Source organism: Magnolia sinica, chromosome 15, assembly GCF_029962835.1.
Source record: "Magnolia sinica isolate HGM2019 chromosome 15, MsV1, whole genome shotgun sequence".
NCBI lineage: Eukaryota > Viridiplantae > Streptophyta > Magnoliopsida > Magnoliales > Magnoliaceae > Magnolia > Magnolia sinica.
In genome coordinates this window covers 65,678,708-65,701,890 of record NC_080587.1, presented here as the reverse complement: position 1 = coordinate 65,701,890, position 23,183 = coordinate 65,678,708, and the positions used below count along the sequence as shown (strand labels likewise).

Here is a 23,183-nt window from a genome sequence, read left to right as displayed (position 1 = left end):
ATGCTGTTTGAGATTGACTGTACAATGTGCTCTGGAGTTTGAATGTGACTATGTTCTAAACAGTTGTATTGACCCGTAAAAACTTTTGTTTATTCTTTTCTATTGGAGCAGTTTCATTTCTATCCTAATCTTGACAATGCATTCAATTACTTATCTAGGACAAAATTTACTTATTCTTTCCTTACATGTAGAGTTGGGCATCGAGTCGAGTCGGACCGAGTTAGGGCTGACTCGACTCGATCCGGTTTTGAAATAGGCCAGACCCAAACTTGATCCGACTCGATACGGAGTCCAGCATGCCTAACTCGATCTGAGTCCTGTCTGGCCTGGACTGATCCAAACCGAGTCCGATCCAGTCAGAAGTACCGAATCGGGTTGAGTTGGCACCGAGTCGGATCGAGAGATGAGGGAGAGAGAGACCAAGAGAGTGGAGAGGAGAGGGGGGAGGAAGAGGAGGGTGATGGTGGTGGGTGGTTGCCGGGCTTGGAAGATGAGGATGATGAGGGAGGGAGAGAGAGAGATAGAGAGGCCGGGCTTGGAAGATGAGGAGGATGAGGGAGAGATTTTAGGACCAGGTCGGGATAGGGTGCGGCGGGTAGGGTTAGAGAGTCAGGTTTTGGATCTAGTTAGGTCTAACCGGATCGAGTTTTGGGTCGAGTCGGGTCAAGTTACTAGGTAACTCGAACTTGACTCGGTTTGAGTTCGGATTGGGCAAAGCCCTACTCGGTTCAGACTGACTCACCCCTTCTGTTTGGGTCGAGTTGGATGAGTCAAGTTAGCCGGATCGAGTCGTCCGGTGCCTAGCTCTACTTACATGTACATCAGGCACTAGACATCTTTCATGCTTCCTTGGCATCATGCAGTCTTTATAACAACACCCTTTAAACAGCGAATGGTATGCAATTCTCAAAAAAGAAAAGAAAAGAAAAGAAAAACAGTGCATGGTATGCTTTTGATCTGCCGATAATGTGTTGTGTTGTCGATTATATTTCTTCCTTCATTGTGCTCCTTCAAGCATCTCTATCATTGTTCAAGTCATATCTTTTATTTAGTCAAATGGTCTGTGTGACTATTGTTATATGGTTTTAGGAGCTTGAATGATCGTTATTTGTTTTTCAAATGCACTGTTCAAAATTTTCTCCATACTGCTACCCCAAATAGCTCGTCTTTTATGCACATCCATCTTCCATTGCATCTACTTTGGTCCTGCTTGCTGCTTTTTTTGTTCTTTGACTGAAAATTTGAAATCCATAGGGTTGTCTATTCAGCCATATATAACTAAAAAAGCGTTGATGGCTGACTTTCAATTTCAGCTGGCCAAGGTGCAGTGCCCTCGGGACACTCACTTTTGGGTGTACGATGATGGGTCGTATGAGGAAGAAGGTCAGAATAACATAAAAGGAAACATATGGGGAAAGGTATTTGTCCACCTTCTGTTGACATTATTATAATCAGTTTGACAATTTTCCATAATCATATCTCAGGCTGGTAGGTCAGGTGGGCGACGCCTACATGTAATACGTCCAATGTGGACAATTGCTAATTGCTGCTGATGGTTCATTTTCTTTTATATGCATGTGTGGCCCACCTGATGAATGCCCTGGATATTTCAGACATGTGAAATTGGCACAAGGATCATCTTATAGATTTAGATTGATTTTTTAAGCAGTTGATATGTGGTCATTGCTAGGCAGGCATCAACACGTCTGATCTGTTCTTTATTCTCATTGCCCATACTTCCTGGAAACATTCCTGAACCAAAAGAATATTCAACCACGCCTTCCAGTAGATCTGTGCCAGAGTATTTAGAACCTAGAAAAGTCCAGAAACTTCTGTTATTGGGATTGGAAGGCTCCGGAACGAGCACTATCTTCAAGCAGGTATGCCCAATCTTACATTGTTTTATGTTAGATTTGGAATTCTAGTTTTTTAACTATGCATCCATCAACTGAAGCTGCACATAGATATCTTATTGGTGCGGTTCCTTTGTTGCTAGTATTATCCTAATAATCATAAATAGGATCATCTTATTCTACCGTTTGATAGGATTCTGGTAGTCCTGGTAGTGTATTCATATGTTACATGTAGAAGTGATTGTTACTCACAGGAGAGTATTTCTGTTTTATTTTGGTGCTCCCTCAGGACACCATACCTTTGTACATTCTTTTATTAATAAAAGAGATTAGAGAGGCCATTTTCTCCATAATACATTATTCTCCCAAAATTCCTTTCTCTACAAAGTAGTATAGAGATAGGGTTTTAAATGCAACCTTAGTTCTTCTTCCTTTTCTCTTCTTCGTTTCTTGTCTTCTCCCTTTTCCTTTCTTCTTTTGTCTTTTTACCTTTCTCCTTTCCTCCCTCTCTCCTCTTGTCTCTATCAGTAATGAATTCAAATTATTCTAGCCTCTATTCGAAAATCTTTAAAATTTGTCATATTATATGTTGGGGGACCGTGGAAGCACACGGAGGCGGATCTAGGATGGCAACCCAATGGGACCAAGCAAAAGGGAGAATTACACAAAGATTTTAATGTGGAAAAACCCTTTCGGGAAAAAACCATGGTATAAAGCGACAGATGAACACCATGAAAGCAAAATTACAAAGAGAAAGAGCTTACCCGATTCGAACAACCTCGAATATCACCCTTGCTACACCCTTTGAGCCCTTTGGATGAATTTGAAAACCCCTATGAATATTTTCTAATCCTGTTTACACCCATATATATAGCCTTGGGAAGAATCCCAAACGGAAAAGGAAACTGGGAAGAATCCCATCCCAAACGGAAAAGGAAACATAAAACTTGATTAAAGACATCAAATACACCATTATACAATGAGGAATGATCACATACAACCATAGAATGCTTAACATGCTGCACCGTTTACCCACCAATGTGTCAGATACGGAGGACATACATACCATGCAAAGGTGGGGCCACCACGAAGATCACGTGGTGCATAAATCAGGCAGCTACACTCTTCATGCGGATCACATCACCGGGGATGGATGATGATCTGACCCAACGCATAGGTGTTTCCATGATTTAGCGCCAGTCGATAGGCCGCTTGCACAATTTGGATGGATGTCCTCCCTGTATGACACATTGATGGGAAATAAAAGGTGTATCATAGTAAGTCGAGGATGCCATGGTTGTTTGTGATTGTTCCTTATTACAATAAAAGACATTATTTTGTTGTAGAAGGTAAACTGTGTGATGTACCCTACAATTGTGCATAAAGTACTCTGCTACATCAAGAGTATTTTAAGCTTTCATTTTCCGGTATATGGTGATGAATTGCAGGATCCTGATTCTTCAGGACATGTACACTGTCCAGATTTGTTGCATATGCCCAGTCTATCCAAGGGGAAACATAGTTTGGCGATCTAGACTGTTGATTCGATGGGCCCTGCTGTGGATGTAGAAAGATCCTAATGTTTGATCACTAGGATAGAAGTAGATGGTTAAAGAAAAAGAAAAAGAAATTACAGCAATACCAACGGATGAGAATGGCCAAGGATTGGATACTTTGATCTTTCAATCTGGAAGGCTTTTGGAGGCATCTCCCATCAGCGATGCGGCGAAGCAGATCAACATTCTAGATCACTGAACTATGGAGCCTGCTTGGATGAACTGGGTGGATTAGGAACTTGCCCTAATGTAACATGACACTATGATTTCTTTGTATTGATTGACAGCTATAAGTTATAACCACATTCAGGTTTTCATATATACTGTTAGTTTTCAGTAGGAAATTCCAGCAGGTTCCTTTTAAATCTCATTTTTACAATAGATAACATGCAAATAGTATGCAGTCAGTTTCCTCTATTTTGTAGCAACAATATTTTTTATTTTACATAAAAAACATTATTTTTACTTTTACCCTTAAAAGGAAAAGAAAAGAAAAACACCTTTTTTACTTTGATGCCCCAGATTTCAAATCTTTAACCCCAGAGCTCAATTTGTTCCTCAAAAATTTACTTTTTCCTTAGTTTGGAGAAAGAAGACTTTCCAACAACTTATCATTTTTTCCTTTTTGTTAAATAGGCAAAATATCTATATGGGAACAAATTCTCTCCCGAAGAGTTGCAGGATATGAAGCTCATGATTCAAAGCAACATGTACAAATATCTTAGTACGTTGCTCGAGGGACGAGAGCGTTTCGAAGAGGAGGCTTTGGAGGGAATGGAAACTTCTGTTCCACATGCTGAGTCGTCTGACACAGGTATAGATAATACCCTTTTATGTTAGTGTATTTCCGGCAAGATTTCAAGCTCTCTAGGAAACTTGGTACTGGGCCTGGACCCAAAGAGACTCATCGAGTCGACTCGACATGACTCGATCCAAGTCACTTGCCTAAGTGTTGATTTTTATATTAAAAATAATTATGTTGGGAGACCCGCCACATCAACTAAAGGAGGCAATGGCCTTAACCAATGAAGTATTTGGTTATGCAGTTACTCTGAGTTATGTTTCATATTACTTATACAAGATTTATTTATTTATTTTTAATCTCTCTTATCATTCCAAATATTTTCAATTCATAATACTTATATGCTTTTATTTTTTTTATAATAGAAAAACTACCTAATTAATACTAAATTTGCATTCTGGTACCTTTTTCAAAAAGGTTTTCAAAAGGTTATCTCATTAATCTAAGTATTATCATTTGTCGACCTTTCCGCTAGATTACCTAACGCCTATTAGGTGGACTGTACGAACATATGGTCGGCGGTTGAGTGGGCCCTACCATGATTCTTATGTGAAATCCACACCAACCACAAGGTGCGCCAATCTATGTTACTGGACCATGTAATTGGAAAAAAAGTACAAGGCATTGCTCGCCTTCGAAACTGTTTCCCTTGGTGTGGTCCACTTGAATCACGGATGGGCCTGATTTTTAGGCCTCATGTCTAAATTATGGTGTGGCATCTAATGATTGGAGTGGATTTCATAGAATCATCACAATGGTCCCTGTAAAAAATCAACAATGGACGTCTCTTCCAACTCTTTCCTTTGGTGCGGCCCACCTGAATCACAGGTCAGCCTGATTTTTGGTTTCTTGGCTTAACGTTGGATTATGTATTTAATGGGTGGGTTGGATCTTACATATACATCAATGTGGGCCCTATCAAAATCACAAGTGGGCACCCCTTTTTAAGGTCTACTGTCCAGCCGATTGGCCATAGTTTACAGTCTACTGAGTGGATAACTTTCAACCTGGTAAGTCCCTGTGACATCTAATCCTCCTAATAGGTTGGCCACCTCATGATGATCATTTGGTGAAAACATTAGCCCTATCCATTCATCAATTGAGCTACACCATAGAAAATAGTGTATAGCCATTGATAAATAAGAAAATACAACTATGGTCCACTTGATGAGTGGATAGGGCTGGCTTATTGCACAAAGTGTTCTGCATGGTGGGTCTAATTTATTGAATGTGTTGGATGCCCCATGCACTTAATAAGTTAGAAATTATCCTCTGGGTGGGACCATAACCTCTGTTCCAACCTGTTGGACCTGAGGCGTTCTCTTTTTTAAATGTATCAATCGATTGGTTGTGAACAGTTTGAATACGGAAGGTGCCACTTGATTTTGGCGGGGCCCACTGTGATGTTTATTTGAAACATACCCCGGCTATTAGATGTAGAATCCCACTTTAGGCCTAAGGCCAACATATTAGGCTGACTTGTGATTCAGATGGGTCACACCAAAGAAATAGTTTAGAGAGATGTCTACCCTTGATTTTTACAAGGCCCACCGTGGTGATTATATAAAATCCACTCCAACCATTAGATGACACACCATAATTTATGCCTAGGGCCTAGAAGTCAGGTCCATCCGTGATAGAAGTGGGCCACACCAAGAGTAGTGTGGAGGGTGAGTGTTTCTTTGTACTCTGTTTCCAATCATGTGGTCCACCTAAATCCAGATGGGTCTGATTTTTGGGCCCTAGGCCTAACATGGGTGACAAGCCTGGCGATTGGCGTGGTTTTCACATAAGCATCACGGTGGGGCCCACTCAAGCTGCCAACCATTTGCTAGCAGCTGAACCCAACTTGGCAGTTAATAAAGCTAACGGAAGGTAGTGGAATAATATACTTGGTTAAATGAGGTATCTTTTTTAAGAAGGTACAGGAATGTAATTTCCATATTAACTAGGTAGTTTTGTGTTAAATTCTCTACTTTAATATCGAGTCAGGTTGAGTTTTCAAGTCAACCCCACCTGGATGTACGTCGAGTCGAGTTTTCGGGTTTTTAAACTGTGTTGTGGAGATTGAGATTTAGACAGAAGATTGGCCTTTGCAGCATGTGTCCCAACACATTCACGTTTGAGATCTGAGCTATTCCATTGGTGGAGCTTACTGTGAACATGCCCTGGCCTAAAATCAAGTTGGTTGTCTCATCAGATGGCCACACATACAGGTTGATGAATGATGGATTGTTTGCCTGAGTTTTATTTGGATGATGGCCTGTTCACGGTGGGCCCTAGTGATGAATGGCCCGATCTTGCATACTTGTGCTACATTGTCAAGTGGCCTTTTCAACCCCTTGCACACATCTCTTGTGTTTACCTCTAGTATATTTTTTGAATTGATTACAAGCATTTCTCACCAAAATAATCAAATGAGAATCTCTGCCCGAGCTTCTCTTTTAATGGGAGAAACTTGGATGTTGCAGAATCAATGCCCAAGATATATCTTTCTATTTCCATGTTTTCTTTTTCTTTTTCTTTCTTTTTAAATTTTCTTGCGCAGCAACAACCTCAACTCAACAAACCCTTGCATTCTCTCTCTCTCTCTCTCTCTCTCTCTCTCTCTCTCTCTCTCTCTTTTCCTGTCATTCAATTCTTTACATCTCATCCATTTGGTACTCAATTCTTTTGTTGTCTTTCTTGTCAATGTGCCCCACAATGTTTTACAAGTTGTCGTTTGTACACGAGCTTTGCTAAGCCCACACGTGTTCAATAAAGCTCATGTACACACTAAACATGTGCCAGCATGGCACGACAGGTCCGAGATCCAATCCATCCATTAGAACGGCACCACTATATTGATTCCACAGCCCAAGAATCAGATTGCTCCACTGGTCAGGTGTGCCACATTTTGCAAAACAAATGTATGCCTCTGAAAAACTTGGCTGGACTTTTCTAACCCATCCATTGGTTTCCAATATTGGGCCCATGGACCATATTTTATTTTTGGGACAACAGGAACATGGTCGGACCAAACTGATGGATGGATTAGATCTTATTCAATGGGGCCATGCTTGCACATGTGTGGCGTGTAGACTAGCATTATTGCACATGCATGTGTGCTTAGCAAAGCTCTGTATATGAACTCTACTAATATCATTACGGCTGGCAGCATTGTCATGCTGCTCTATACTTTTCCAAGCCATAAATTTTCATTTGATTTAGTTCTTTTGCAGGACCCAATTACAACAAGCACACATATTTTCAAGTTCTATGTCATCAATGTATATTTATATATATGTGTGTATATATATATGTATATATCATTTTCTTTCAGTAATCTCCCATTTCTGCACACATTTTTCTAGCTATATATTTACTGAGTCACTTGGAAAAATCTGAAACAACTTCTACAACTATTGAGTTAAAATCTTAAGATAACGGTTGGGTGATCCTCCATGTCATGGTTCGTAGGGAATCCCAAGTGCCATCGAATGATTGTTGTTGCCCGGGAACACTGAGTGGACCAGTGTTTCTGCTTTCTGCTAGGGATGCTGCTCGGGCAGGTCGGGTCAGGTTGAGGGTCAACCCAAGCTTGCTCTAACCTCAAGAGGACCCAACCCGCAACCTGACCCGACCTGAATTCCAACCCGAGGTGCCCAACCAAAATTCCTCTATACTTGACCCTACCCGATCCTACTTGACCCAACCCAATGTTTCAAATAGCGCCCGTAGCGTACGCTACGTAGCGTATCGTGGCCGTAGCGCCACGTAGCGTCCCAAATAGTGTAAATCCCTTGTAGCCATAGCGTACGCTACAGCTACGTAGCGCGTAGCATCTGTAGCATGAGCTACAATGTATTTTTTTTTACTATTTTAGTTTTTTATTTTTTATTTAGGTTATCTTTGTTTCTAATGTTGAGAAATGTGACACTTGTATTGTACTTTATACTTTTAACCTATGGGATTTTTATTTCTTTTCATAATTGTGACTTGTGGTTTCAATTAGACATTATTAATTAAAGTGGTTTGCTTATAAAGTTGTTGATGTGATAATTATTTGATTTGACTTATATATGTGGATTGGCTTTTGATAAATGATAACTAATAGCTTTTTTGAACATGCTTATAATTGATAAAATGAATAATCTTTTAGGCATTTTTATATTTTTTTTCCTTTTTTTTTTCACTATTTATTATATTTGTCCTATTTAAAAATTAAAAAATAGAAGTATTGTGTAGCTTACACTCCACGCTACGTATTTATGCTACACACTATAGAGGGTTGAGTGCTACGCATCACGCTACCACTATTTAAAACACTGACCCAACCTGATCCTACTTGACCCAAACCAATCCAGATACATGTAATTATTTCCAACCCGAACTAACCAGAACTGAATTTGCTTAACATGAACCCAACCTGATTTTGGATCGGGTTGGCCTTTTCAAACCCGAACCTGACCTGTGGACCTTGACAGCCCAACCCGACTTGAGCTTGGGTTGGGTCAATTGGGTTTGGGTTGACCTGAACCCAAGTTGCAGCCCTACTTTCTGCTTGAATAGACTACCTTCTTATCTGTCCATGATTTAACATGAGCTCGAACACCCTTCTAAGTTATATCTTTGATTGTGAACACCCTTCTAAGTTATATCTTTGATTGATTGTGAAATGAAATCAGGGGAAAATGGAGTCGAGGAAGGGAAACAGTGTATCTATTCTATCAACCAAAGGTTGAAGCATTTTTCTGACTGGCTCTTAGAGATTATGGCCATGGGAGACTTGGATGCCTTCTTCCCTGCTGCAACACGTGAGTATGCCCCTGTCGTGGATGAGGTTTGGAGGGATCCTGCCATTCAGGAAACGTACAAGAGAAAAGCCGAGTTGCACTTTCTTCCAGATGTTGCAGACTATTTCTTGGATCGGGTATAATTAAGTGATTTTTTACTTTGCATATGTGCATCCATTTTAGTTTAGAATCTTCTGTTGCTTCCCATATCTAAAGCTTTGTTTTTCTTGCATTTCGTGGGTCTATGACTATCTTACATCTTTCAAAAGTTGTACTCGAAATTTTTTAATAACCATTTCGTAGGATTACAAGTAGGATGGACCATGAGTCTTTGCGTTCATCTAAAAGGTCTCATCATACATGGGGAACAAGACAAAAACCTCATTGATCAGAGATCCTCGTGATCCAAACAAAGGTGAGGTGGCAAAGTGCTTCTTGACCATTGTTTCTACCTCACCTTTTCTGTGGAGAATGGGATCTAGGATGAGAAAAACCTCACTCATCAGAGATCCTCACCATCCAAACAAAAGTGAGGTGGCAAATTGCTTCTTGACCATTGTTTCTACCTCACCTTTGCTGTGGACAATGGAGTCTGGGATGAGTGTTTTTTTTTTTTTGTTCCTCCCTTCTTCTTTGCCATTTGGGCCATCTTCAGCGATAACTTATAGACAAACAGTCTGGATCATCACATGGTGCTCTGGAAGGTTAGCTTCCCCGCTAGCTATTTCTCTCTCTCTCTCTCTCTCTCTCTCTCTCTCTCTGGTTCAACTCAAAGGTGACGACGATCCAAGAACTTTGTGATACGGACAATATGAGGGTAGAAGAACTGGTTGGTTCTTTACAGACTTATGAATTATCTTTTAAAGCTCCTAAAGGAAAATCAATTGCCCTTAAATCTTCTAAAAATGTTTCTCAAGAAAATAATAATTCTGATTTAGAAAATTCCGAAGATGATATGACCCTTTTAGCTAAAAAGTTTTACAAAATTTTCAAAAGTAAAAAGAGGGTTGATTTTCAAAAATCTAATGATAAGAAAAGATCCAAATCTAAAACTTGGAAGTCTTTAAAAGATAGTCAATGTTACAACTGCCAAGAATATGGGCATTTAGCAAACAAGTGTCCTAAAAAGGACAAACCTAAAAGGAAGGTATGCTGGCTACTTGGGATGAATCTTCTGGCTCTGAAGCCTCTTCTGAATCAGAAGATTCTGAAACCGAGTCGAGTAATAATAATCTCTCTCTCTCTCTCTCTCTCTCTCTCTCTCTCTTTATTGTTCAAAAGCTTCCATTTGACATTAAAAAAATTCTTTTTATTTGGTTAACCATATGGACTACTGAGCTTTCACACCCACAGAGACCCATGCCAAAGAAATTTTTTCTCTAAAAAAAACCAATTCTAGAACAGTCATTTTGAAGATTAAAATCTCTCTCTCTCTCTCTCTCTCTCTCTCTCTCTCATGGAAATGTAATCTTTTAGGCATTATTGTGCTTTAATGCATGTTTGCATTCGGAAATTTGATATTGCATGCTTTGTATGCATTTGTAATCAGTATGGGTGTAGTTTTACTCAGCTTACTTAAAGTGGACATGATAGTTTGCAGGAAAGAATGTGTCAGTGTTTTTCGCATTGCGACTATAAATAGGACTTATGGAGTGTGCATATAAATGCATGCACACAGATTGCATCCTTGCAGTGCTTTTGCATTACAACCATCAAATTTTAATTTTTAAAATTTTAAATTTTTTTGAAGGTTACAACTGGTTGCTTGGCTTTTGGTATGCAGGCTATTGAGATTTCAAGCAACGAGTATAAACCCTCTGAGAAAGACATTTTATACGCTGAAGGAGTCACCCAGAGCAATGGTCTTGCCTTCATTGAATTCTCATTGGACGACCGCAATCCAATGTCCGATGCGTACTCTGAAAATTTCGAATGCCCGCCTCCCCTTGCAAAGTAAACACACTTTCCATACCTTCTCCAATTTTCTATTTGTTACTAACAAGGTTAGTGGGATTGAAAGAAACAGATTTCTTTTGTCAGACTCTGCAATGGTACAGGTGGGCCACACCTCATGGTCCTGTTCATCTGGGAGGAGGGAGGCCCCATCATTGGTTAGGCCAGGATCTAGTATCTTACCTATCAGATGAGCCTAGTCATTCGCCAATTGATGGCTTCCAGATGGCAATTACATCCAAATGGGCTGCACTAGTGGGGGCCAGTTGGATGGTCAGGATAATCTGATGGGGGAGTTTGGGGTGTCTCCCATTCACTACTGTCCCCTATGATGTTTTCTCTAGGAGCGTATGCAATAATAAGGCTCTCATACTTGCAACACATGCCATCATGGCACGCTAGGTCTGAGAGTCCAATCCATCCATCAGAAAGGCACCACTATGTTGATGCCCCAGCACAAGAATCAGGTTGATCCACTAGTCAGGTGGGCCACAGTTTGCAAAACAAGTGTACAGCTATGAAATATCTGGCTGAAGTTTTCTAACCCACCCACCTGTTTCCAATATTGGGGCCCACATGCTGAGTGGATCGGATGTATTTTTGGTAAAACATGTAGAAGGTCAGACCAACCTGATAGATGGATTGGATCTCGCACATGTGCCATGTTGGCACGTGCCGGCATGTCCACAAGCTTCATTGCACTCGCATGTGGGCTTAGCAAAGCTCTCTTTAGATCCTTCCATAAATTCTTATTGCTATCCATAAGAGGAAAGGTGGGCCATACATGTACACTTTGTCAGTCCAAGCAAATGCTCGACTGGCCGTTCATTACTGAAACCCCATCAATGGATTCACTGATTCCTCCCTGCTACAACAGATACCAACTGATACGAGTGAATGCCAAAGGACTGAATGAAGGTTGCAAATGGCTTGAAATGTTCGAAGATGTGCGGGCCGTGGTGTTCTGCATCTCCCTCAGCGACTACGATCAGGTGTGCACCCAAGCTGGGGGCCTCCTGTCCAACAAGATGCTGGTGAGCAGGGACATGTTCGAGAGCGTCGTGAGGCACCCTTCCTTCAGAGACACCCCGTTCGTGCTCCTCCTCAACAAGTACGATGCCTTTGAAGAGAAGATCAACCGGGTTCCACTGACAGTCTGTGACTGGTTTGATGATTTCAGCCCCGTGAAGCCCCACAACAGCAACCAGTCACTGGCCCACCAGGCTTACTACTACGTGGGGGTGAAGTTCAAGGACCTCTATGCCTCCATCAGCAACAGGAAGCTGTTTGTGTGGCAGACTCGGGCCTGGGAGCGGAGCACCGTTGATGAGGCATTCAAGTACATCCGGGAGGTCCTCAAGTGGGACGATGAGAAGGATGACAATTTTTATGGGATGGCAGATGAATCGTTCTACAGCACGGACATGAGCTCATCGCCTTACATCAGGCGGGAGTGATCTCATCCCTCGGCCAGTGGGCCTTCGTGACCGTTGGCGGTATGTAAAAAAAGATTATTTGAAGGGCCCCCAAGACAATTTTGATTCTTTGATATCTTGATAATTGATAGGTTCGTGCGGTTGAAGCCGACGGGTGCAAGCAGGCCCCGCTGTGTGGCCACATTGTGATGGATCAACGGTTAGGATGATTTGAGAGCAGTATCTTGGAAGAGGCTAATTGGGGGGTTAGAGGTTTGTATTATTGGGGATGGATTGTGTGTCTGTATATTCTAACGTTTTATTGCGTTTTCTTGCACTCTTTTGTCAAAAATAAAATGTTCCTTTCTAGGGTCTTATGATACTCTGGAAGAGTGTGATGCGTGATACATGGGCAGTAACAAATTGCACGCTTTAAATGGAAACCTCCGAATAGTGGGCCCATGTGATTTCTTAACTAGCAGATTGTTGGACGTTTAATGGACGGTTGAAATGGGAAATAATCAACGGTCACAAAGACAAGTTTTCGATTAATCGCAGGCTAGGATCGTACGGTCCATATGATTTTTAGCTGATGACCTACTACAGGTTTGTCTCGTAATCTGGAAGATTTATTTTTAGTTTATGGGCAACATGTATGATATCTGACTGCCTGATGCCAACGTCCTGGATGTCTAGCTCCTGCCAAACCCTTGCTAGGTAGGGCCCACCGTGATGTTTGTGAGAAATCCACCCGGTCCATCCGTTTTAGCCCAAAAATGAGGCAGATCCAAAACTAGAGTATGCTGTTTCTACAGGAAAAAGTGGATACAAGCCTCCCTAGGGTCCACCGTGATGTTTATATGCCATCCAAACCCTTCTTAAGGTCATTCCTACTGGGATGAACTGAAAACACAAATATTAGCTTGATCCAAAAATTCTGTTGCCCCACCAATGTTTTAACGGTGGATGTTCAATCATCACTATTTGCTGTCGCGCGGCCCATTTGAATTTTGGATCTATCTCATTGTTGGGCTCATGTTCTAACATAATCTGTCAAAACAGATGGACGGGGTGGATTTCTCACAAACATCACGGTGGGTCCTGCCTAACTTCAGTGATCCTATGTTGTGTGGCCCACCGGGATGTCCGTGTGACATCCACTCCGTACATACGCAGCCAATGGGCCAAGTTGGCAAGTCCAACCCTGATCTATAGCCAGGTGGGGCTCGCTAAGTTGCATATGGCCTAGATCAGCCTACCCAAGTTGCATATCTCGATGTGGGTCCACCACCTATTTGAGCCGTTCAAAGTGCATGCCGGGACCATTTCCTTGCAAGCGATGCATGATTTGCATTTTCTAACACAATTAATAATCTATATTAGGCATAGATTGTCCGCTTAATAAAATTCTTTAAAATTTCTGGGCTGTTATTAAGTCTTTGTGTACCGTCCATCTGGTGGACCGTAGATCGCATCCAATGGGGTGATTCCAACAGCTTGATCAGTGGACTGCAGTGGGTTGTATTTGAACTCCCTGATTACAAACGTTAATGGTTAGATAGGATCATCCAGGTAATATTGGCTTGGATGGCCCATTTATGGTGGGCCCACTAGATAGCCAGTCTACAGTCACCGTACCCACCATAGACGCAATTACAATGCATCCTTTTTTAAAATCAATTTTTATTACTTCCCTCTCCACGTGAAATGCACATGCCAGGGAGGAAAATATGGTAGTCCGTGGGATCATGATTCTTTACTCCTCAGGCTCTCCACCGTACATTTAATCCACTGTGGATGGCTGGAACCATTCTACCAGGCTGATCCATGCAGTGATATTTATACGGATCAGATGATCCGGTGTGTTTTAGTGGCTTGACAACGAATGGCTAAACTTCATGGAGAGTCCTTTCACCAGATAGACAGGATCATCCAATACGGTAAGATTTTTACACCTTGGACTATCTTCAATGGGGCTTATCAGATGAATGGTTTCAAACGGCAGTGGTTAGCCCATGTCCAGCGGTGGGACATGCGGACCACAATTTGAAGTGGTCCATAGAGTACTAAACTATTAATTTTCTTCTTATTCTAATTTTCCGCTTCCTTTCCTAACAATGAGAAAGGACGCCGTACGGCGCACTGATACTCAGTGCACACGCCATGCACCAAAACGTTGAAACAAGTGAAATTGGGTATAGGTCCATGATCGACGTGCTTCCATGCCTTATAGCTACACACACACACACACACACACACACACACACACACACATATATATATATATATACTATTATTGTTAAATATTCTGTAGAAAACTAAACCACTGGAGGATTCAGCTCTTTCAAGGCTGTTTGGATTCGTTGGAATATAAATCAATTAAACGTCATTTTCGAAATTATATTTATGATATATATATTTTAAATATTTCAGATTTCATTTGTTTCCTATATATATATATATATATATTTCATTTGTTTCCTATATATATATATATATATTTCATTTCCTTGTGTAGGCTTAAAAAAGCATCATTTTCAAACAAGCTAGCTGAGAAAAATGAGAGAAAATCACTTTTGTTTCTTGTAAGTGCTCTACGAGGTGAATATATGTGTCCACTACCTATCTTTTATGTGTCACTGTCCATCTTCAAGTGCTCCGCATGTGATAGTGTAATACATGTGACACCATTCATCCTAAAGTGCTGCACATATACTGTTATATCACATATGCAACATGTGCCATCACCCATCTTTTAGTGATCTAGTTTTAACGTGGCACACACTTCAATGTGTCATGTACAACATGTGCTATCTTCATCTTCAAATGCTCTTCCTAAGACTTGATTTCACCTGTCAAATCAAGCAGTTTAGATGATGCCATGTGGTAGTGATATTTAAAAATATAACAAACGAGGGATCTTGATTGCATTAACGGCTAAATTTGACAAGAATCCTAAATGTCATTAGAAACCCTAAAAGGGTAAATCTAGTTAGCTAATGCAATAATACAAATGCTTTATGCCCGGGATGCATGACAAAGTTGATTACCCACTTTAGTTGTTTCACGACCGATATCTATAAGTTGTTTCACGACTGATATCTATAACGGCTGAAGATAACGATAAAATTTGGTCGATGCTCACATGGCACAAAAGACACTACATGACTGAAATTATTGGCAAAGAAAGCCATAAGAGTAAGGATGGATAAGTTCGCTGATTTTCGATACAAACAGCGTACGTCTAGGTGAAAGAGAGGATAACAAACATTCAAATGTGGCCGTGTGAGAGGGTCTAACATACATAGTATCATGAAGATGTGCGCACAATAGGTGGCTAACCAGCAACAAATGTGCAGTACACATGATGAGTCATGATGGGCTGTGACCGTTTATGACCCAGGTGGTTATTCTACTTAGTAAATATGGAAAGTGATAACATAGATCACTCTCTAGCAACCACTGAAAAATTTTATAAATAGGAGGAAGATCAAAGAGCTCCAGGCCATCACCAAAACAACCAAAACGATAGTGTAAATTAAGCTGCCTATCTTATTTTAGGGCAACCTTGCTAGATGGACAGCTTGCATACCATCATGCACCATGGTGGGTCCCACACTCAGCATTTGCACAAAAGTCTCATTTACAACTAGTAGCTTGTGAGACATTATCATAAAAGGAAGGATGATCACACGCACTTTTGCATTATTGTACCCTCCTACAATGGTTTCACTTAATACATCCCTACCTATATATTGTAATAAGATACATTGAGACTAGCTGTGGGATTTGGGTTTCAAAGGATTTGAAAGTAAAAGAGCCAAATTATCAGAAGGTTGAGATAATCTAACTGAAAATAAAAGAGTTAAATTATCAAAGGGTCGAAATAATCCAATTGAAAGCTTTAATTTATGTTGACATTCCATCAAACAAACTCATCATATAAATGGTTTGGATGATAGGAAAATAACCCATATTCAAAGGCTAAAGTGCCGATGCATTATATTGCAATACATTGCGATGTTTTCAAGCAACCCTCTTCTATATAATATAAACTCAAGGGTGGTTGCACTTTCTTTCTCTTCAAAAAATAAACTCATTATAACCATTGATGCCCAAGGAGACTTGGAAAACACAAATTTTCTCACACATTTTCTCCTTGGATGTGCCATGGCCATCACCGACTGGGCCACTTTCCGACGCTCAGCAGCCGTCGCTGCGTTAGTTGCGCATTTGTTTGGTGTGGTCGCAGTCATTCTCATGCTCGTATGGGTGTTTCATTTCCGTGGGGGCGTCGATCTTAATTCCGACAACGAACAACATATTTTCAATGTAAGTTAGTTTCTACCTTCATTTAAAAACTCAGTGACTCGACTGTCTTGTTCGTTTCTGAGTCAAGTCATAACTTGCCCAGGTGGAGGCTCGTGGTATTGAACCAGTCGGACTAGTCCGAGTCTGAGTCAACTCATCCGAGTCACATGATTCGTCAGACTCTTAAAATGACGGTTCCCACACCCAGTTCAAAAATATCAATACACACACACAACCTTATTATATTCCGATATAAAAATCGCAATAAATTCATCCGATCAATGCGGTATGATCGGTTGTTTCATGATATGAGTATGTGTAAAATAGTACTGTTTGTATCAGTTCGCACCGTTATTACATTCTTATACAAAGATTATGCGTTATGTGATGTTACTGTATTTTTAAAACTCGAAAAAGTTCATCTTGTCTAGCATGAGTCAGCTCAACTCGACTAGATGTCACCAAGACTCTGAGAAAAATTCAATCTGGTCATGACTCTGTCAAAATTTGAGAAAACCCCAACTCGATTCGGTAAAACACGGGAAAAAACCGATAAAACTCTTTTTTTATTTTTTTTTAATTTTTAATTTTATTTTTTAACACACGTACAAACACCACCACACACTCACACGTAGTGGGATTTCACCACCTATGGGTACTCGAACCCTCAACCCGGTGTTGAAACTCTTAAGAGTCTACCACCGGAGTAAGAGTAAGGACCCAACCAACAAAACTCTAATCGAGTTGTGAGTCAGAGTTTCTGAGTCGACTCAACTCGGGTTTCGAGTTGAAAGATTTCTCGTGTTTCTCGTGTTTTTAAACTATGGTCGATACGTTCAGTCCACTTCGTATTATTTTATACTGAAATTGAATATTGGTCCACACGGGTGTACAAGTCAGCTAATACACTAGTCACCACACATGCCACGGTGGCACACATGTGAAATATCCAAGCCATCCATCATGTAGATCTCACTGTGAAGATGCTACTGCCTAAAGATAAAGTGGTCCACTGAGTAGATGTGCGAACTTCAATCGATTTTTTAACAACCGTATATATGTTCAAATAATTGTGGCCCACCTTACTAGTGGATCGAAATGATTCTTGGGATATTGAATCTACATAGCGGTACCCTTCTGATCAATGGCTTGGATATTACACGTGTTACCACGTTGGCATATACATGATCTGACTTGTAAACGCGTGTGAGCTTGGCAACGCTCTCAATGATTTTACATGGTGTGGACGAAACTGGACTTGGATTGGCCTATTTGTTTTGCATTTCTATGATAAATGAGGGGCCCCACATAATGGACGGATTGGATTTAGTTAAAACATCAGAGTGGGCCCCACAGAGCTTATTGTAGGTTAAGTTCTAACTTACAAAGCTTTTTAGTGGATCCGGCCTTTTAAACTGATCCGGTGCGAGAGCTAAACACCGTTCTTCGGTGTATACACATTCATCCATTGTCATCCAAATCACAAGATTGTTTTGGAAGGAACGGTGGATGATTGGCCATTTTCTGAGAAAAGGGTGTAAAGTCTATAAACTCGAGAATTCTCTAGAAACAACGTGCTCATGTTACTTATGGTTTTTCTTTAGCTCGTTGAAGGAGGGCCGTTCATTAAGCAATTGAAAGCATTGTTATCATGGGCCCCACTTTGTGCACCAAAAATACACTAGATGGGGGCAGATCGTTACCCTTTAATTAGTGAAAAAAAAAAACAACGGTCCACATTTGATTGTGAAAAGCCAAGGGACCGAGGACTAAAAATATTTCAACCAGAGGGATTTTTGGCACGTGGGGCATCCACGGTGGGGTTCATCATATCAACGGTTAGGATCACTGAAAAATTGGTAGGATGTTGTGTGATACCTGAAAATGTGGATTGACACTTTCCTGCAGGTGCACCCGTTTCTTGTACATATTGGGTTTACTATCGTCGCGGGAGAAGGTATGAAATCCACTGTGGCGCGCACCTATGGTACCGTAAATGTGGGACCCACATGATGTATGAATAAAATCCAATCCGTCAATCAGATGCATCAGAGAATATTACGGTCATTATTAGAAAATCAGAACGGTTTGTAAATCTTGTGGACCACACAACGCAGTAATAAGTTAGGAGGGAACACCTACCCTTGATTTGCGTGCATAACCGCAATGTTGTATATATGAAATCTAGGCCGTTTGCACACTTCATCTATCCTCGATGGAGGGTCAAGACATAAATCATGGAGCTTTTCAGTTCAGGTGGGCCCCTGTTAATATCAAAGGTAGTCGTTCTCTCTCACATTGTTCCATGTTGTCGCCCACAAGAATTTCTGATCGGCCAGATTTTTCTGCAACTGAAATTAGTATGAAGTGACGCGTATGATGGACGGATTGGATGGCCTGCATATATCATGTGGGCTCCACATCTTCCCCGTACCAATGGAGCGCCACCCACACCAAAAAACGCAGCATTAACACACCATGAGAAAGTCTATTAGTATTCACCGAATCATCCCTTGTTTTAATTTTGAAAAAATTAGTACTGCAGACGCTTACCTTTAATACTATTTATTTATAATGAAAGGCCGAAAGTTTATATCATGAAAGTAGATTTTTTGGATATGAAAAGAAAATTTTGAATGAAAATACCTAGATTCTAAGGTAAAGTAGATGGAAATGTAGGGGTATTTTCATTTTTATGGTTCCTCTGCGTGGGTAGAAATATATATTGGGAAGTAGGTTTTGTTCGGTTAAAATAAAAAAAAGGTGGACGGTCGGTCGCGTCTATCGTAAAAAATTAATACAACATATTTGGTAGTCTGTAGGACCATCCAAAAAGTTAGCAATTGTGGGTCCCGTCACTATACATGGATGCCACCCGTTCGTGATCAGAACCATCCATCTTGTGGTACATGTCACATTTCTCATGTTGTAAGAATCGCAAGCTCCTGCATATCAGGCAGTTAGGCTTGTTTTCAAAACGTGGACAGCCGGCCTTTCAAATTTCCACTCTTAATTTCAGGCCATGGGCTAGACGGATTTGTTCTTATAAGTGAGACATACAAGATGAACGGTTCAGATCATTGACATGATTGCACCTTGTAGAGTACACGCCTGAGGTCTACAATTTCATATCCTCCTATGAACTACTGATCATTTTAATTTTTTCAATTATTTTTCACATATACCCTACTACGGTCCTTCGAGTTGGATCGTCTTTTGCATGTTTTGCACCTGATTACGGTGCAAATTAATTCTATTGAATACATGGACAGTCCAATTATCGATCTGGACGGACTGCTCAGTCGGCCCTACTCTATGATGCACCAATCTAAAATTATTCTTACTGAATAATACTAACCATCCGATCAAGGCCCACAAAATGGACGATCCAGATACGTGATTATGGAAGAGGTCCAACCATGAAAGTAGCTGTCCATCCAGTAAATACAACTCTGGATTGCTATTGTCTCTCTAGAATTGCTTTGATCTGACAATCACAACCATCTGATCCGTCTTGCAAAGCAGGCAAACATGGGCATTATCCAATGGTTAGGATCAACTGATCAGTGTGCTTTTAGCATCAAGGTCAAGATGAATTTTAGCTAGACTTAATGAACGGTCCAAACTGTTCCGAACTCTCCACAAGTTGAAAATGACGCGTTTGCACCGCAATAGGGTGCAACCTAGTTGCATTGGATCATTCACCATACATTAATTAGAAAATGCATGCATGGTGAATCATACAATACGTGCGGAGTTGATTTTATGATCGATCTGTGACCAAACTGGCCCACTGATCCAACGGTGCTGATGGAAGTTGGTTTTGTGAGCAGCGATCATGGCCTACAAGATCATTCCATTAAAGCATCCTCTGCAAAAGCTGGCCCACATGGCTATTACTCTGATCGCCTTCGTCATGGGAATCGTTGGGATCTACGCCGTATTTAAATATCACCATGATATCCACGTGCTACAAATGTACAGCTTACATTCGTGGACAGGCATGGGCACCATCTGCTTATTTGGCTTCCAGGTAATTCCTTACTATATCAGGACCGTTCATTGAGCATGTATGATAGATCCATTATGTTCCTATGGTGTGGATGGGCCATACCTAAAGGATTGCGTCGATCAGATGGCTCTAAACAGCAGATTGGTGATTTATAGATGGTTGGTTGAAAAGAAAAGAGGGAACTGATTCACATATCCGAAGTAGAAGTCTACTGATTGGATGGTTAGGATCATCAGATGGGTTGAATCTTTGGGTTATGGACCATTCACCGTGATCTTACCGTTCAAATTGGATCAGTGGCCGTACACGTGTTAGGGCTGTCAAAAAGCCAGGCCTGGGGTTAGCTTGGGCCCGATTATTAACTTTTCGGGTCCATCAGGCCAAGCCTGGGCCACCGACAGCAGCAACACGTGTGCCAAATACTATTTTAATGTAGAAATGCGACTTTTAATAAGACACGTGCATCTGGGCTCACGTGTCAACATAGCACATATGTGTGAGATCCTGACTATACGAGGTGGGCCCCACTGCATATGCAAAAAAATTGGAGTGGACTACACGTTTGCAAGAGAGATGGACGTGTGTTCAAGTTCCTCTTAATCATGCAGGCCACCTAGTGAGTGAAATAGCCTAACGTTTCAATCGGACGACATTCAGACCGGGGCCCACCTAACAAAAGGGTTGGATCTCACACATGTGCCTCATTGACACCCGTGTGGCAAATCCAGATGCACGAATGCCTTTGACATTTCTCTTGGAGTAGTGTGAAAGTTCACATCCATCCGCGCATTCCAACTTTTGACCACATAACAACGCGTTCTTACCCAACATCTTCTCACTCGTGCAGAACATCTGAACCATGAAAATGGTGGCCCGAGACATATAGATAACCTAGGGATAATATTGGGCTAATCCATTCATTATATGGACCACTCAGATACATTGATTCAGACCATCAGATGCCCATTGATTTCGACGGTGTAACCCCCCTGATATGTGGGCCATCATGGTTTTCGATTTTCAGAAAATATGATATTCATGCAGAGGTCCACCTTTTTCACGGTTCGGATATTCTATAGAAATTACAAATTGACGGCAAATGATAATTGTTCGTGAAAGATCACTTTGTTGCTGTTATTACAACTTCCATTACCTGGGCTAGATTAGCGTAAGCTATAACACTTTGGGGACCACTGTGAGGTGTAAATAAAATCCAATCCGTCCATCATGTTCATTATCTCATGTTCATCATGTAGCCAAAAAATCACGCGGATTCAAATCTCAGATGGGCCACACCATTCAAAATCATGCTTATGACTTCAAAAGTCATATGGTGTAGCCTGCATAAATTTTGGTATGGCCTAATTTTTGTGGGGTCCATTCATACAAATGCCTTTGTAATGATGCGATGGCATAAACAAAACACGGTGGGCCTGGCACATTATCTGGAATGTTTTAATGGTACGCATTCCCATCCCAACTGTTCCCTGCGGTGTGTCCCACCTGAATCTTGGGTCAGCCTTAATTTCTAATCCTAATCAGAACATGATGGGGCAAAAATGATGGACGGAATGGATTTCATGTACACATCACGGTGGGTCCCACACATTGTATTGAAAGTTAATGAGGATTAAGGGCTCATTACTACTAACCTATTTCTTGATTGTTTTTGCTGTAGTGGCTGTTTGGGTTCCTCACTTTCATGTACCCAAGAGCTTCAGGCCAAACAAGGGCCTGGATCATTCGGTGGCATGCCTCCAGCGGCCTCATAATCTTCCTCTTGGCCATCTGCAACATCCAATCGGGGTTGTCGGAGCAGTTACTCTTCTTAGGGTTAATGCGGGATAAACAAGCCCGTGTGATGAATTTCACTGGACTAATGACCATCCTCTACGGTATTGCTGTCGCACTTACAGTACTTCTCCCGCAGTGAGGTTGATGGATTTTCATCGTAGCTGTTTCATTATAATAGATGGATTATCTGGTGTATGTGTGTAGGTTGAAAAAGTCATTATAATTGAATTTGTCACTTGTTAATTTAATTAACCTTGATAATAATAATTAGAGTTGTATTGAATCGTGTGGATGGTCGTAAACACTAATCTGCACCGTCCATCAAATCTGGTCATGGGCCTTCATGTTTGTTTTGCATGATTTGATTGGATGAGTTTTGGGTTTAGGGTTTAAAGTTCAAGGTGTACATGACAAGATGAATGGCCAGAGATGGGTTATGTATTTAAATGTGCCGAGGTGAATGCTGTATGGCTCTCAAGACATATGGCCAACATGATTTATGGGTCCCAAGAATGACTTGACTCACTGAAAAAAAAGATTTATGGAGTGGGTCTAAGTCCAAAGGCTCAATGAATGTGATTATTAAAATGTTTTGCCCTATAACTTGTCAAAATTAAATTGAGCCAATGTGACCCGCACTTAGCTAACTTGTGAATAAGTTCATCTGCATCACTGTGAAACCAACCTGACCTAGGCTTAAAAAAAGTATTTC

The 23,183-nt window shown here is 41.0% G+C and overlaps 2 protein-coding genes across 3 annotated transcripts in view; both read left to right on the top strand.

Annotated features, from left to right (window-relative positions):
• LOC131227710 (extra-large guanine nucleotide-binding protein 3-like) overlaps positions 1 to 12,736 on the top strand; it is a 32,479-nt gene extending 19,743 nt beyond the window's left edge. The window contains exons 3-8 of one of the 2 annotated variants that reach the window (XM_058223512.1): positions 1,314 to 1,418; positions 1,695 to 1,880; positions 4,046 to 4,223; positions 8,879 to 9,123; positions 10,770 to 10,939; positions 11,817 to 12,736. In XM_058223512.1, coding sequence (XP_058079495.1) covers positions 1,314 to 1,418; positions 1,695 to 1,880; positions 4,046 to 4,223; positions 8,879 to 9,123; positions 10,770 to 10,939; positions 11,817 to 12,396 — 1,464 coding nt within the window. In that variant the 3' untranslated portion in view covers positions 12,397 to 12,736. The remainder of the gene's footprint in view (positions 1 to 1,313; positions 1,419 to 1,694; positions 1,881 to 4,045; positions 4,224 to 8,878; positions 9,124 to 10,769; positions 10,940 to 11,816) is intronic. The other variant, XM_058223513.1, reaches the window with a different exon arrangement.
• A 3,651-nt stretch (positions 12,737 to 16,387) lies between these two features.
• LOC131227163 (probable ascorbate-specific transmembrane electron transporter 1) lies at positions 16,388 to 22,818 on the top strand. Its single transcript, XM_058222899.1, has 4 exons — positions 16,388 to 16,686; positions 18,574 to 18,622; positions 20,499 to 20,698; positions 22,356 to 22,818. The coding sequence occupies exons 1-4, from the start codon at positions 16,525 to 16,527 to the stop codon at positions 22,608 to 22,610; spliced, it is 666 nt and encodes a 221-aa protein (XP_058078882.1). The 5' UTR covers positions 16,388 to 16,524; the 3' UTR covers positions 22,611 to 22,818.
• The last annotated feature ends 365 nt before the right edge of the window (positions 22,819 to 23,183 follow it).

Coding starts and splice junctions, on each gene's coding strand:
- LOC131227163 (XM_058222899.1), top strand. CDS start 16,525: ATGGCCATCACCGACTGGGCCACTTTCCGACGCTCAGCAGCCGTCGCT. Junction 18,623..20,498: donor TACTATCGTCGCGGGAGAAG/GTATGAAATCCA, acceptor TTTTGTGAGCAG/CGATCATGGCCTACAAGATC. Junction 20,699..22,355: donor TCTGCTTATTTGGCTTCCAG/GTAATTCCTTAC, acceptor TTTTTGCTGTAG/TGGCTGTTTGGGTTCCTCAC.